The 15,923-nt window shown below is 36.1% G+C and overlaps 1 protein-coding gene across 4 annotated transcripts in view; it reads right to left on the minus strand.

Annotated features, from left to right (window-relative positions):
• Positions 1-4,747: 4,747 nt before the first annotated feature.
• The window catches only part of QKI (QKI, KH domain containing RNA binding), a 178,889-nt gene continuing 167,713 nt past the window's right edge, over positions 4,748-15,923 (minus strand). For all 4 annotated transcript variants that reach the window (XM_068413777.1, XM_068413769.1, XM_068413759.1 and 1 more), the window contains 2 exons: positions 15,848-15,922; positions 4,748-11,235 (listed from right to left, as the gene is read on the minus strand). In XM_068413777.1, coding sequence (XP_068269878.1) covers positions 11,219-11,235; positions 15,848-15,922 — 92 coding nt within the window. In that variant the 3' untranslated portion in view covers positions 4,748-11,218. The remainder of the gene's footprint in view (positions 11,236-15,847; position 15,923) is intronic.

Here is a 15,923-nt window from a genome sequence, read left to right on the forward strand (position 1 = left end):
AAAGCTGTTCAACCTCAGCATACAAAGATCAGCGAGATTATCAGTGTGTGGGACTCTTCAGTGGGCTCTGTGAACACCAAAGGGTTCTTGGAGCAGATAGACATTTCCCCAAAAAGCAGCAGAAAATTTAAGCAACCTTGGTATTTTGCGGTCTGATGATACAAACAATCCGACAAGTAAAAAGTAGTGGGTTAGATATGCTCATGCTGTCATCATGCCTGTCTCCTGTGTTGTACTGGGAATCTGACTTCCACCAAGCAGGTTTGCAATACAAGCCCATCTTGCCTGTCCTGCGGGGTATCAAGTGCAATCAGCACTCCCTGCTTCTACTTCCCGCCGGTGAAGAGGCAAAACAGTGCTCTTCCCTGCAGCTGCACCTCTGTCCCTTCGCCTCTCCTCAGACTTCCTGAGTGTGAAAAACTGGAATGCAACTCAGTCCATCCACAGTGAGCCTGCAGGATGGAGAAAGTTATGGACACAAATCAAGCCAAAGCAAAAGACAAGCACCTCTGGCACTGCTGGTATCCGCTGAGGTATCTGGTCGAGACTAGACTCAGCTGGCCTAGGAGATTGTGCAACCTTTTTATACTGTGGGCTTGACTAAGAAGTCAAAGGTATGTTGTTTTGCTATGTGCCTTATTTTTAAGCATGTGCAAGATCATGAGACACTTGGACACTGTGATGACACTAGAGAGCACTCAGCATTGTCCTATCTGAGCACTCCACAGTTTTGAATGCAGTCATCCACAGCCGACACTCTGCTGGGGTACTCCTATTAACCTCATTTCACCAACAGGGAACTGAGGTACAATCGACTTCAGAACAAGAGCAACAAAGGTACTTGAGTGAAACAGTACCTGAGTTCCTTTATAGGTAGCTGGGTTAGCAAAAGGCTAAGTTAGAACCATACACGCTGTTGCACGTGAAAAGGGGAGAGAGAGATACCCAAGCAGCTGAGCTGCCAAGATAGTTACTATGGGTGTGGTTGAAAGACGGATTTATTGACCAGTACTTTCCCTCTACACTCAAGCAGGTATGTTGTCTCTGGGTTCCAGGAGTTTTCTTTTTTTGCTGATGTTGTTGCTAAAAACAGACAAAAGAAGATAAGGTGATGGTGTTTTCTTTTATGCAATAACATAAAGAGACTTTTCTGTTGAAAACCTAGATAATCATACTCCATATTTCGACACCTGAATAAGGCCTAATTCCCACTACAGGTGACTCTGGTTTTTTTTTGTGGATTTGGCTACAAGGCTCTTGCTCAAAATTGCAGAAATCATCAGCAATGAAAGAAGCATTTCAAAGCCAGGTGTTCCAAGTGTTAGATTTGTGCCCTCAGCATCAAGACATTCCTCTTCCGGCCGCTTGGACAGAGTCACATATATTTAAAACAGGCTTGCTAAATAATGTCACACTTGCAAATCCTGATTTAGACCTGAAGTCTTGCCTTTCTATACCAAGACCAAACTGTGCCACTTGGCCATCCTAATGAAGGGAGAATTTGTCTATGAAATATAAGACAGCACAGAAGGGAGCAGGGCAGAACCTTAGAAGAAAAGAACATGAAATTCAAATTAGGCTGAAGAAGGGCAAGATTTGCAACAGAGAAATTAACAAGTTTGCTTAGGATAACAGGGAGATATGGCAATCCAGCTCTTCAAGGACTGAGATAATTTCAATTTTCTTCACTTAATATTCCAGCCTACAGACTCTGATGAACTTCTTGTCAACATAGCATGGGCTTCTTGACAATGCTGCTCTTGTTTTGGTTTGTCTCCTCCTCCTGGCTCATATAAAGTCCAAAGTAATTTTATTCATCTGTTCGGGACAGGATTCAAAGCTCTGACATTATTGTTATTCTTTATCTTCTTTCAGTCCAGATAGGTATACATTTCCTATTTTCTCTCAGAAACAAAGCTGAAGATCTGCTTCATTCGTTGCCTTTCAGGGAAAGAATCAAAATTGTCTCATCACTAAGGTTATATGGGAAAAGCCACACAAGAGCATGCAAGTAATGGCCCTGTGGCCCACTCTGCAGTACTGGATCCACTCTCTATGAAACGATCCAGAGATTTACTAGAGTAGTACGCATGTGAAGGTCTCCAGATTGCACCCATGTTAAAAACACGACATAGATTCTACCATGGCAATTAACATGCAGTAGCAACTCAGAACTGGTAGCAGATGTTTAAATTTTTGGAGATTAGCAGGTAGGCTAGCAAATAAACTATGCTCCCTGCATCACAGTTTTACCACGTATTACCTAACATCTGAGGACCTTAAAACCTTCCTTTGAAAAAGGCTGTGCTCCCTGAAAAGGCACATACATAGGAATGGTTTGCAATATCTTGTCATTTCACTACCTCTGAACTGTACAAGGTACATTCTTAGTCCCAGGAAAAGTGCCTTGCCCATTGTTATAAACTATCAAACAGAATCTGGAAATCATAGTTGGAAACATGTACACAACTAACAAGGAAATACTGCACTATTATTACGTTGTGCATTTCTAAAGTACATAATACAGTCAGACTCCAAAATAGCAATCCTACTATCTTTATTGCATAGTAACATGTTTCCCATAATACTCTTCCTCCGGCAACCCGCCTTTTTACTGTAAAAACTGCAATTAAAAAAATATCCCTTTAAAACACTGCCCTACAAGGTAGAGACTGATACATCTTTAATGATATAAAAAGATCTGGATACAAAAGATGGGGTTTCATTTTCATAATGTAAGAGACTACAAAAGCAAACCAGAAGGAACACAGAGAAAACTGCTTGCTGAATGACTGACCTATGGCAAGAGGACCTGGGATCTTCCTAGCTTCAGGCAGTGGAAGTACCACTAGTTTCAGAAAGGCCACCCTCAGTGAACCGAAGATCAACATAATTCATTCTGAAAAGGTCTCACTAACAAAAGTAATTTCTCTGCTTAGCCTCTTGTCTGCCTAAGGGGTTTACAAATATATAAAATTTAGAGAAAGCACTTTCATTTACTGATGAGCTGCTGAAATGATGCAATATTGAGGAGTGCCATTATTTGGTGTTTCTTCCTTGAACCTCACTTCTGAGTTTCTCTCGTTTGCTATTCCAAGTAATCAACCTTGTTTGTTGCTGAAAACACTTTGAAAATGCAGTGACAGAAATTTAAAAAGGCAAATATATGCTATGATATTTTGCAACAAAAACTTTAAAATGTATAGTTTGGGGAGTTACTGGTTATTTGTGGTTGATAATTTTTAGAAGAGTTCAACTCTACAGGAACTGGTTGTCAGTTGCCTATTTTTAACTGTTTAAGAACTTGATATGGATACTGAGAAAACAATTGGATAATCTCTCTTCTACTTTTGCTGGTAGACCTGAATGTCAAAGTGAAAGAGACATTTCAGACATTGCATTTTGCACTCTTTGGTGTGAACACCTCTCATTATTTTGACACAGATAATGCTTAAGTTTGTATTTCCTCAAGGGAACTACAGTAACTACAGTAACTGTAGTAAAAACATTCAGGAGACATCTAGTAACATTAGGCCATCCTCCATAAACACACCAAAACACTTACGCAGAAAGCGTTGGTAGAGAAGTAGTAAAGTCTGTTGATAGAAATTTTCCAGTCATTAAATTCCACATCTTACTTTAATTTGTAGACCAATACATGCAATTCCTAGCCTGAACATGATCATAAATAGATTTTACGGAGTTAGTGCAAGAGATAAGGAAGATCATCACAATCCTGGTTTCTAGGGGTCAGGGTGGATGAAGAAGGGGGTTTGCACAGTGCAGCCAAAGACAGCACAGAAAGCGAGGCTGTGCCCACACTCCAAGCCAGGACTGCAGCGCACAGGCGAGCTTGGGTTTGCATCCAGAGTTACAGGAAAGATGCCAAGGGCTGCTTTACCTCCTCGAGTGGCACACGCCGAATAGCATTTCTACATTCTATGAACTACCGAGATTAAAGCTAGCTCAGATATAACTATATGCCACCACTCTGTTGACGCTCATCATGGAAGGTATCTTTGAATGCTAATTGTGCCATATTTTTCTTCCTGCCTGGATGAGTGCAGGAGAGGAAGTGTACCTAAACGTTGGTATTTAGCCTCCTCTCCCCTACTCTAAGACTCCTAAAGATGTCACATTTAACCTTACCTATTGTACACTTACTTCTGAAGCAAACCAATTTTTATTTAAGCAGTATAAATTAGGAGGACTTTTAGCAAAGAATACCTTGCTAAAGAAATTGTCTTCAACTATAACGAGGTATCATCACACAAATATTAATGAAAATGTTAAAACACCATAATCTATTTCTTCTCCAAAGTATGTTTCTCACCAGATTCATACTAGGTAGGGTGGCAGATTTATTATATTAATTTTCTGTAGTAACCAGAACCTCCTCCCCAAACCAGTATGTTAGCATTACTACAGAGTAGTATTCCTCTTCCTTATTTGCTCTAAACAATTGTAACAGTGATGCTTACAGAAGTACAGTAACATCAAAAGCACTTGGTCATCTTTAAGAAATTTATAGAATTGGTGCATCCACAAATCTATATTCAAAATGTGTATTGCATGTTTACGGTATGTAATGCATACTTGCTTCATTTACAGTTATAGACACCAACAACAGCATACGCAATAAGAAACTGCTAAGCAAAAAATACCCTGGTAATCAGGTGACCATGAAAATTTAAGCCTCTTCAACAATTAACATCTTTCATAACACTGCTACAAGCATTAATGAAAATTGAAGTGTGAAAAATGTACATTCTTTATTCTGCTGTTTAGATACAGAATAAAATTTAACTTTTCAGAAAATAAAACTATAGCTACAGCTTTGAGAGCTGTCAGTTTGCTTTTGAGGATAAAGTACATGCACTTTTTCCAGTTACTTTATTGCACATAATGTACAGTCATAAATGGTGTTTTATTTACATGTGTTTTGGCAATGTCCATGTTTGTTTTCCCCCTCAGAATACATTATTTTGCACAAACAAAACCTTAAATGATTCACACAAAATGCTATAATACAAGTCAAAGCATATATGTATATATGTTGTTTTGTTGTTGCTGTTTTTTCAATTAATTCTTTTAAGAGTTTCAGATCTCAGTTAATCTTTGCCTTGGGAATCAGATTCCTCCCACTTAGTCTGTTGTCAAAGACGGACATCCAAACTGCTGGCACCAAGAAATTAGCACTGCAACCTGCTGTGCCTAACACCCACCTCCTACGCAGAACCATACCACCTGCAATTAGTGCGCAGGCACATAGAAGGAAGAGCACTGTACTTTCGTTAACCAGTTTGATTCAACATTGATTACCATGTGTTAATATTATGGTTCATGTGTTATTTGGACAGTATTCCATTAATAGTTTTAGAAAAATATATCAAATATATTAAAAACAAAATAGAAATTCCAATAACAATCATGTACTTTCAACCCTAGGAATGTGTTACTCAGACTCCATTCTGTGCAATGTGCTATTTATGATGACTGCTATTTTTAGCCAGACACAAAGAATTAAGTTTCGTATACTCCTGTTGCCCCCAAGCTAAAGTAATTTCGTAATGGATGGCAATACACTTCAGTGTTTCCCTGCATTTTCAGAGCAGAAAAATTTTTAGTGGTCCCCCTCAAAGAGTTCAATCTGGGAATAAACCGTTTGATACATGCAGATTTTGGACATATTTTTAAAGATATGTTCAAATAAAATATCAATATTGCCAGTATACACTGAACATATGTTCATTAAAAGCATCTGAAAGATGTCCCTGAAGAGTCTTTATGAAATATATTCTGGATTGGTAATACAAAAGTACTGTCGTAGAAACCAAATTTGTTGTACTTGGTACAACAGTTCACTTTTAAGAAGTGAATAGCATTGCTCAGATTTTACTTTGAAAAGCTCTATGATGTTGTTGTTTATATTCTGACCTACTAAAAAAAATAAATAGATTTACCTTAAGGTAAATCCCACTTTATCGGATAGGACAGCAACTCTCTAATTGACTTGAATGTATGATCTTTCGTATGTTAGGACAATTTAACCCCCCATAATAACAATACAGAACAACCTAGCTTCAGTGATGTAGCAATATTGAAGCCATCCTCAAATCCATTTCTAAAAAGAGCTTATTTCTTTCCTATAAGCAGGCAAAGTATAAAATAGTTACATTTTCAGACAGGCACTTAAGTAAACTGAGAATTGCATTTGGTAGACAGCAATAATTAGTATCAAATATTCATTTTGGAGTTTTCCTTTTTTTGCTGTCCTTCAGCTTTAAAGTACTTCAAAACTTACAGCAACTTTCACTACTGCATAACATGAAGAATGAGATGAAAATGCACTGTGGACAAAGTATGACAGTAGTTCATATCTAAAAAAAATACAAAATAATAAAAATATTACAGAATGCAGTAGTTTTGGGAATAGAAGTAGTCTTCAATATAAAATACTAATATTTTGTCCCATCTGAATAGTTTCACCTATACTGGAGAGAGTACTTCACCAAGCTTAAATGTGTGGCTCTGATAAAATTCTTTAGGAATATAAATTATTGGTTCTGAAATGACATTTGTGCCATTATCTAATCAAAAGGTCCTGATGTTCTCAGTTGTAAATGTCTATTTTTTTTGTAAATGTCTATTTTATCATCTGCCTGTGGCTGAATTTTAGGATAGTAACGTATTCATGATCTGTTAAATTAAAAAGAATTCTGTACAAGTGAAAGTATTCAAAATGCATTGATATTCCAGCTGTACCTATGCATTTCTGTAAAACAAAGAGCTACATGCCATTAAAAAAAACAAACACCTTCATCAGAGCTAGACTATTTTTCCTCTATAAAATAAAGCTGCATACTATTTTAATTACTACCAATACTGTGAGAACTTTTTAAAATTAAAGTCTTACATTGTATATATTTCAAGATATGTAGTTTGAAACATCATAAATTAAAAGAAGGCATTTGAACAGATGCAAAGACTCTGCATGTGAATTTTTACTATCTACAGGAAAAAAAATGGGCTTTCACAAAAACTGTTGATATCTGAAGAGTGATCTACATCGAGGATCTCCCTCAACATTACTGTAATTACTGTCCACTTAAGATTACAAATCTAGGAGGACAACCCAGGATATGTAAAGGAGCCTCAGACAGCAGAAGCTTTAAGAAAGAGAAATGTTTCTGTAAAAATATTTGCACAGAGGTACATTCAAAACAGCATTTTCGCCATTTCAATTCCTTGCATTCATGTTGCTACAGTCATCCACAGGGATAAAGATCACACAAAGGCAGCCCTGGCATTTGAAATGGCTGCTGCTTGGTAATTTAGTGAAAGGTGTATTTTTGTACTTTCTGCAGTCACTAGGAAATGATCCAGTTTGACCTTTGGCTTACAGAAATTGTACTCCCCTGAGCTAGGCAATACTGAGAGACTATAGCAGAAACACACACAAAAAAAAAGTTACTTAAGAATAGTGTGGCATGAAGAAAATGAGGCACTTTCGGCAAGGAAAACCCCCAGATTTTGTATTTCGATGTACGGTAATTCTATCTAGAAATATTTTGTGCTTAGAAATGCCACATGATGCAACAGTAAATCAGGTGCCAAAACTCACAAATCACAAATTCCTATGAGATTAACTGCAACCTCTGAATGGTTCAACAAAGAATCAAACTGGTTTCTGTACACCATCACGATTTACCAATACACTGGCATCTTTGCTCTTTTGCTGTGAGCTGACAGTAATTATTTTAGAGAAAGAAAAAGAAAGTGTGGAATTAGTAATGCAGATGCTGAAAGGCAAGTGGCGAGACTCTACAAGAAGAATGCCTCAAAAAATGCTACTTTGTTCCCATTTCTACTGGCACCTATTCCCCAAGGTAAAAGGCCAGAATGACCAAAGCCAACTTAATAGTAGTGTGCAGAATGTCAGCTGACAAACAACATAAAAACAAATCACGTTGTGTTATCTGTGGTCACGTTCTTCAGGGTTAGTCCAGTAACTCAAGACTTTACATTCTTCCGTCTTTATTTGTTTATTTTAATTAAACATGTAATGGTTAATAAACAGACATAGTCCAGAGTTAGTAGGTTGGTATTATAACATTTATTAAAATAATGCTATGGGTTAATAGAAACAGCAAAGAACCAAAGAATTAAAATGCAAGCTATGTAAAAACCCAACTAAAACCCAAATATGTCTAATGTATTCATCCAGTAGCTAACTAAAAGCCCAAGAAAGACAACACTCCCAATATAATAAAGTACTGCAAAACAATTGGCAATTTTTCAGTTATCAAAATTGTGGGTTTTGCATTTTGTATCCTTTTTTCTCAATCAGGAAAAAAATTCTTTTGAATGTTATATAACATACATATAAAACAAGATAGAAAAATACATTATAAACTTGTAACAATGGCTGTAAATACATTATCTTACATGTTTCTCATAGGCAATAGGTTGGTTATGGTACATACACAGCATGAAACTACAAAGATAATAAAGAATAGACAAATACATGTCATCTGTACGGTTACATACAAGCGACACTCCCATCTACCCACTCTAAAAAAATTACATAATACTGTCAGAAAGAAGTCTTAAAACTACTTATTTTAATAAAGAAAAAGTCATTAAAGAATGATAATACTGAGAACCAAGGCATTCAGAGATTTCAAAAGTCATGCTTTTTTTTAAGTTGATCCAAAATTTTGTCAACTAATTTTTCAGAAGTTTGTTCAGAGCAAACATTACTTTCACATGTCACACATCTATTTCATACACTTCCCCTACCCCCCAGTAAAAGACCTTTGATAAACATCTAAAATGTCTAGGTTTTATCATAGTTGAGATGAAACTGGATCAAATACTGGTATTGTTTTAGCAAATCTCTTTTCAAATGTTTGAGTGTCGCAAGTTTATTCAACCAACCAACCAAAATAAAATCAAAATGGCACAGCATATACTGTAAGTAAAATCAACACAACTGTATGTGTAACAGGGAGACAAAGCCGGTGGCACAATAAACAAAAAGCGAGCTGAATACAAAAGGATGAATGTCTATTGCATAGTAAATAAACTGATAATTACTTCCAGGTGAGACAAGTTGTTAGATGAGGTCACCATGCAGGTGCTTAAAAAGGTAAGCCCTCTTAGCTTACTATTGACCTTTCATTTGGAAGCTGTGAAGATTTGCAGGAGGAGAGTAAGTTGACAGGAGGGGAGTAAAATTATCACCTGATATTTGCCAAGTTTAGTACTGAGCCCCACATGAAGTAATACTTAATGTTTTCAGAATTAAATACTGTGCGTACAACTGCTTCAGCTCTTGCAATTGCCCAGCTCTATGTATCTAGTGGAAATAAAGGTTAAAAAAAGTATAGCTAGACTTCAAACAACTAGCTGATGTCCCTCTCCTGCCTACCTTACAAAGAAAAGCCAGCAGGCAGATCTAACAATAGTCAAAGAAGAGCTGAAAAATAACTTGCGTGCTATTTGTCACTGCAGGAGCTGCTGGTAAAAACAGGGGACACACTCAGACTCTAACTGAAAACTAGCCAAGCTCTTTTCATTTCATTATCCACAGAACATCAGTTTTCTGGGTGACGCCAAAGCCTACTACATTTGATGTATATTTATTCCAACCAAAATCAAGAAAACTTCTCTCCATCCCTGTACAAAAATGACATACTTCCAGCTCTACAAACATCTGTCAGCAACAGTCTCATTTAGCATGAGACTGTATCACAGAACCCTTTGGTTTACATTGCACAAGTACGGCATTTGCTATGATTTAGAAAGTAGAGTGGTTGAAATAACGATGGGCTGGTTTGACAAAAACTTAGCAAATATTTTATGTAATGGGATTTTGGCAAATTCACATCACACTAGTGTGGCAAAAATCAGGTAATTAATATGGTCAACTCATCATTTGTCTTTCCTCACAGCTTCTTTCACATACTGGGCGACTGAGTGGCATGCAGTAACTTGTCTGAGGGAGAAGCTGATTATACAAGACATTTGACTAAATGACCATGAAGAAAATAAGGCACTTCCTTTTCTTTAGACTTATTCCAATACTTAAAAAATAAAAAAGAAAGACTAAAAGGCTCTTTTGGTCTTTTGTTTCTTGACAACCACCAGAAAAAATCATTTAATGAAATAAAGGGTTTCTTTGTTCTTTTTTTCTTTTTTTATAACACTTGAAAGTATAAAATGCTACATTTCCAAAAATATATTTTTTTCTGCACCAGCACCCTTGTATAGTAAAAGTATCTACTTTTTTGTTCATTTTGTTTCAATGCACTACACTTTATCTACAATTTCATTACATGTATACAGCAAATAGGCAAGCATGGCTTTTACATCCTTAATGAAATTTTTTCTATACAGGGAGGTTTAAAAAAAATATTTGAACAGTTTGCCCAGTAATGTGACACATAATGCATGTACCTTGTTCTCATGTAATCTTCCAAGGAGATTAAAATATGGTTAAAATAATTTAAACTCAGATTTTGCTTTAATAGTGTTGCTGTTTTGTTCTCTGCATTAATGTAGTTCTGAAAAGTCATCATGATCTGCATTTCATGGCACACTTTCCTTTAAAATGTCAAATTTGGCAGGCAATAGAAAAAAGGCTGCAACATCCGCCCTTTGAGGGCACCGGTAGTGACTAAACAGCGTATCAAATTTTGAATACTTTTTGGAATCCCTTCCCCAATGACATCCCTGACCAAAGGTTCATGCATGATGCATCATCACACAGTACATTCAGAGAGAGCTTTGACTACTATTTTTTTTTTTTTTTCAGAAGAAAAATATTCCTAGAAGTCTCTCACAGTAACTGCCTCTGTCATCGGGTAGTTAAGGGACATCTGTCTCCATCTCGTGCGAGGCCTCCTTACCGTTCGCTTGGGGCGGGACACTAGAGGATGATCAGTGCGGAGGGATGAGTTGGACCTTATTGCTTTACTACTATTCAGTGCAGGTTCTAGAACCACTTTCACCCAAACAGGAGAACAACAAAAAGCGGAGTTGGAGGACAACAATTTCTTTGTCTGTTTTGTTAGATGGTAAGACGAACGGACAAGTGCCCCAGCTCGCTGCACTGAAGACAGGCAAGCAAAGGCGTTTACCAGTTAACTGATCAGCAGGCAGGCATGGTCAGGTCATCATTGGGTGAAGAGTTCAGAGGTCAGAAGGTCATAGGTTAGTTGCCGGTGGCGGCTGGGTGGTTACAAAAAAAAAAAAAAAAAAAAAAAAAAAAAGAAAGAAAAGATAGAGAAGAGATTAGTTCCAGCTAGTGACGGCTTAATGACAACATGAAAACTAATCACAACTAATAAAAAACCAAGCATGTTTAATTCTGACATACTGATCGACACCATCTACAGAATGCAATAAAATCATGACAGCCCTCCATCATGATTTAGACACGTGAAGGAGAAGCCCGCTCCCACAAAACCGGTTAACAGGAGAAATAGAGATAAAATACGACTAACAACTAATGGTTAGTAGCAGTCGATGAAGGAAATTGGAAAACAAAAAACAATGAACAGTTTTGGAACTGGGTAGAAGATTTCTGGAACAACAGTCAGTGCACAGCATCACTATCTGACTGCTATTAAGCATTAGTACCTCCCCAGGTGCAAGCATTAAAGCAACTATTAATGATGAATGTGATTATTAATAACTGGTTGTTAAAAGAATGGAGTTATCTAAGGAATTCTGGACTTGGAAAAACAATTTGGTTCAACAAACTATGGGCCAAACAAAGGGTTTTTGTTCAATAAATTTTTTATTGCCTTTCATTTATTCTATTTACAAACAACATGGAATTTCTTGGCCTCATGATACAAAGCAATACTAAACTGTATTCTAGGAACGTAGGCATCATCGTGGGAACCAGGAAAACGCTCAGCCTGCTACTTTAGCCAGCATTTTCCCATTCAAAATACTATTTTACACATATAGGACACTTATAAAATGCACTTGCATGTAAACACTGTAAAAGTCCTGCCATTTTAAAGTCTATACTTAAAAAGCTCTAAGTACATCAAAAAATAGAGAAAATATCTAATTGATACTAATAAGGCATTTTAAAACTACAAACAGCTCTCTTTATTCATTTTCAAAGCTAATACTCTGCAAATACAATAAAATCTGACATTTCATATACATTCCTGCTTTATATTTTTATATTTTAAAAGAAGCCACCTGTAAATACTATTTTCTTTTGCAAAAAAAACAAAAACAAAACAGAAAATAAAACCCCAAAACACAAACAAATTACAGTAAAACATAAAAAAGTTCTCAAGTGGAAAGTTATCATTCCCAATGTTCTTGAGCTGTTCCTTCTTTAATCATTCTCTCACATTCTCCTTCACCAAACTTGGTCCACTTAACAGTAGTATGATTTTTTAATTTTTTTAAGACTCATTCAACAGCTTAATTATAGCTAATAAATTCTGAGGTTGATAAAGTTTTTGTACTGTTGCCATTTTGACTAAGGCAGAGGAGATGAAAGTGAGAAAGGTATTCAGTGCAAAGTCAGATTTGTGCCATTACATAAAATGAAGTCCAGTAGGTGTAATATTCACAGATAGCATCAATTTCGCAATCTTTCTCGTGGGCTGATTTACTTTCACATAACAAAAAATGGCCTATCATTTAGGATATAGTTTATAACACAATGAAAAATTACCACTGTAACATAAATGAGACCACATGCTCCCTGAATTTTTTCAGAATCATGCTAAGTGGGATTTGTTTAAATCAGAACGGCTGTTTCAAAAATAAGCAAAAATAAAAATAAATATTTTATGTGGCACAATCTCACCACTTTACAGGTATACTAGAAACAGACTCTTAAAGCATTTTGATACTGATTACAATTTTGATTAAATGGTATTAAAATTTATATATAAATTATGTGACAGTTGGTTTGGATAAAACATTCAAGAAAATTCTCAGCATTAATATTTCTTGTGGAGTTTATAATCAAAGCAAGCTACCTTTTAAAAATACCAGTACACCTGTGAAACATCCTCTGCCAAGTCTCTGGCCTTCTACAGTACACACAGGTTTGTCAACTGTGCAACACCATTTACAGTTTATTACAATTAAATCAGTCAGTCTCTCTGTTATATGCATCAGATTCAAATTTTGTATTATTTATAAACTGGGTTTTCATTTTGAGTTAAAATGAGCTATATTTTTCAACCCTTCACCAATTCTAAAAGCTTAGTTGTAAAACATTTACACATTTGGGGATTCTTGCTTTAAATGCAGTGCTTATCTCTAAAAAAAAACTATGCAAAGAATAAAAACCTACTTAAAAAGTGAATGCAGTAGTACTACAAAGTCATATGAAAGTCAATTTAGAATTTTAAAAAAACTTTAGACCCAGTGAATGCAAATATTGGTTTAGTGACATTTAACTATACATAAAAAAAGTTTCTGCATTGAAAAAAAAGTATTTCGGTTTGCTGACATTGTTTTTCATGGCTATAGCTATAGAAGTATATTGGTGACAGAACAACCAAATAGGTGACTATGGTAAATACTGATAGTATTTTAGTTCTACAACATAATTTTAGCACATAAAAATAAACTGTTTTATTGTTGAACAAAGTTCTCTTCAAAACCTTTTGTGAAACTCAAATCTGTGCAGTGATAATCTAGGATTTCAAATTCAAAATACAATGAAGTACAGTTGTAAAATTAACTTTGTGTAAGTTTCTTAATACACACTGGGATTATTTAGGTAAGACTTTAAAATAACGTTCTCCTGAAATATCAGCATGGTTTTCATGCTAAAAGAGGTATGCGTGATGTATTCCACAGAAGATAAGCCATGTGTATTTATTTATCTACTTAAGACAGTGGGCTTTCAGATCAGTGGGCTAGAGATCAACAGTGTATTATCAGAAAATGGCTGTATTTTAAAAGATGAAATGATACCAATAATTAATTTCAATTACTTATAAGTGACCCAGATGAAACAGCTAGGCCCTTCGTAAAATATTTAAAATCTATGTTGAGTGAACACTACAATGACGAACTGAAACTACAAAGTGTTATTTCCACACCCCCCTCCCCATGCTTTATCAGTATATTTACTAGTTGTCTCAGGCAAATATCTAATTAAACAAAAAGGTAGTCTCCCCTGTCACCTGAAACTACCATTGCAAATCATGACAAACCATTAGCAAAACCTGATTTTTGCAACATCAGGTCAAACTTTCAAAGACAACCAAATCCTTGCCACTCATTACTCTGACAGAGATAGGTTTTAATCTTTTTCCTATTTCCTTTTTCCATCCCCCTCTTTTTTTTTTTTTTCGGTAAGCATGGGCTATGACCTTATTCTGAGTATACCCTGTTGCCCATTAAGAGTTCTCAAGAAATGAGAATGAGCCAGTGGGCTCTAAAATAGTGTGCAGTGATATAAAAGAAAGCAGCAGTCTTCTAGAAACTTTAGTGTCTTTTATCAGCTTTACACTTTCTGTAAAGCACAAGATCACATGAAAGATAAAAGTGTTACATAAATATAGCAAATATCCAGAAGGGCCCTTTTTACTGTATTGACTGAAATCTGTATTGTTTCTTGTAGTTAATTTATGGAAGGCTGTGAGAAGTAAAGTGTAGTCAATGTTAGGAGATGTCAGATCTGTCACTCAAATTTGGCTTTTGAATACTACAATATCATGGAAGCCTGCACAACACTGATTTTGAGAGCAGAATAATAATACTCAGCACATTATCCTTTGCATCCTCAAAGCCCTGTACAAAACAAGAACCCCCACAACACCCCTGTGAGGTAGGGAAATATTATTATTCGTATTTTACAGATGGGAAAACATACACAGAGAGATTAAATGAGTTGCTGAAACTCAAAGTGACTCAGCAGGAGGGATGGGATAAGAATTCGGCCCACACACTGCTTCCTAGCCAATGTCAATAAACCGAAAATACAACTTTTCTCAATAAGCTTAAGTACTTCATTCAGGGGTCCAAAGGCATTACACTCGAGGAACAGGAGAAAAATGAAGATTTACTTTCCATTCAAGGGTTAAAGAGAGATGCCCAAATATTGGATGTCATCTCACCAACAGAACTTCAAAAGTTGCTTCTCCTTCAGGTTACACATTTTAGCAGCAAAAGGCAAATACGAAGAAATAGATTTTGTCAAAAAACCCAAAACACCCTCCCTTCCCCCGCCCTTAGTAATTCAAACTCAAACAACTTTTGAAGTATTATCTTCACAGCCCTTACCTTTCTGAATTCAGTCAGGTATCTGAGAACATGCATCCTCCTCATAATATACAGTACAGTGGCTCAAAAGTTTATTGGAAAAAAAGGAATCTAAATCTTCAGATTTCTCCAGACACAGACAGGAGGCATTTAATCCTTTACTTCTTTCTCATTAAGCAACCATCCATTCATTTTATTTTGCAACACCAATCTGATATTTCCACACCAATTAAAAGAACAAATTGGGGGGAGACTGAGGGAACATGACCAAATTAATTATGGTAGCACTGAATTCATAGTGTTTCCTGATGCAGATTGATCTTTAAATAGGGGAATCAGTTATAGCATTTATATTAAATATATCATAAAGTTTACATATTTAATTGAGCTGGGAAAGCCAAGTTTACAAAACGTTTTTAAAACCGCAAGCGCTCCCAAAGCTTTAAAATATTAACTATTCAGATTTTTGAGAAAAATAATGAATGGGTCAAAATAGGGTATTTGGTTAACCAGCTGTGGTGTTGCAAATCTCATGTACACTCAAAGCACTTCTTACAAACAAGAACTGCAGGACTAAACTAACCTCGGTCTGCGGTCACAATCCTTTGGTAAGGATGGACACGCATATCGTGCCTTCGAACTTTAGTAGCCACCGCACC

The sequence above is a fragment of the Nyctibius grandis genome, chromosome 1 (genome assembly GCF_013368605.1).
Source record: "Nyctibius grandis isolate bNycGra1 chromosome 1, bNycGra1.pri, whole genome shotgun sequence".
NCBI classification, from domain to species: domain Eukaryota; kingdom Metazoa; phylum Chordata; class Aves; order Nyctibiiformes; family Nyctibiidae; genus Nyctibius; species Nyctibius grandis.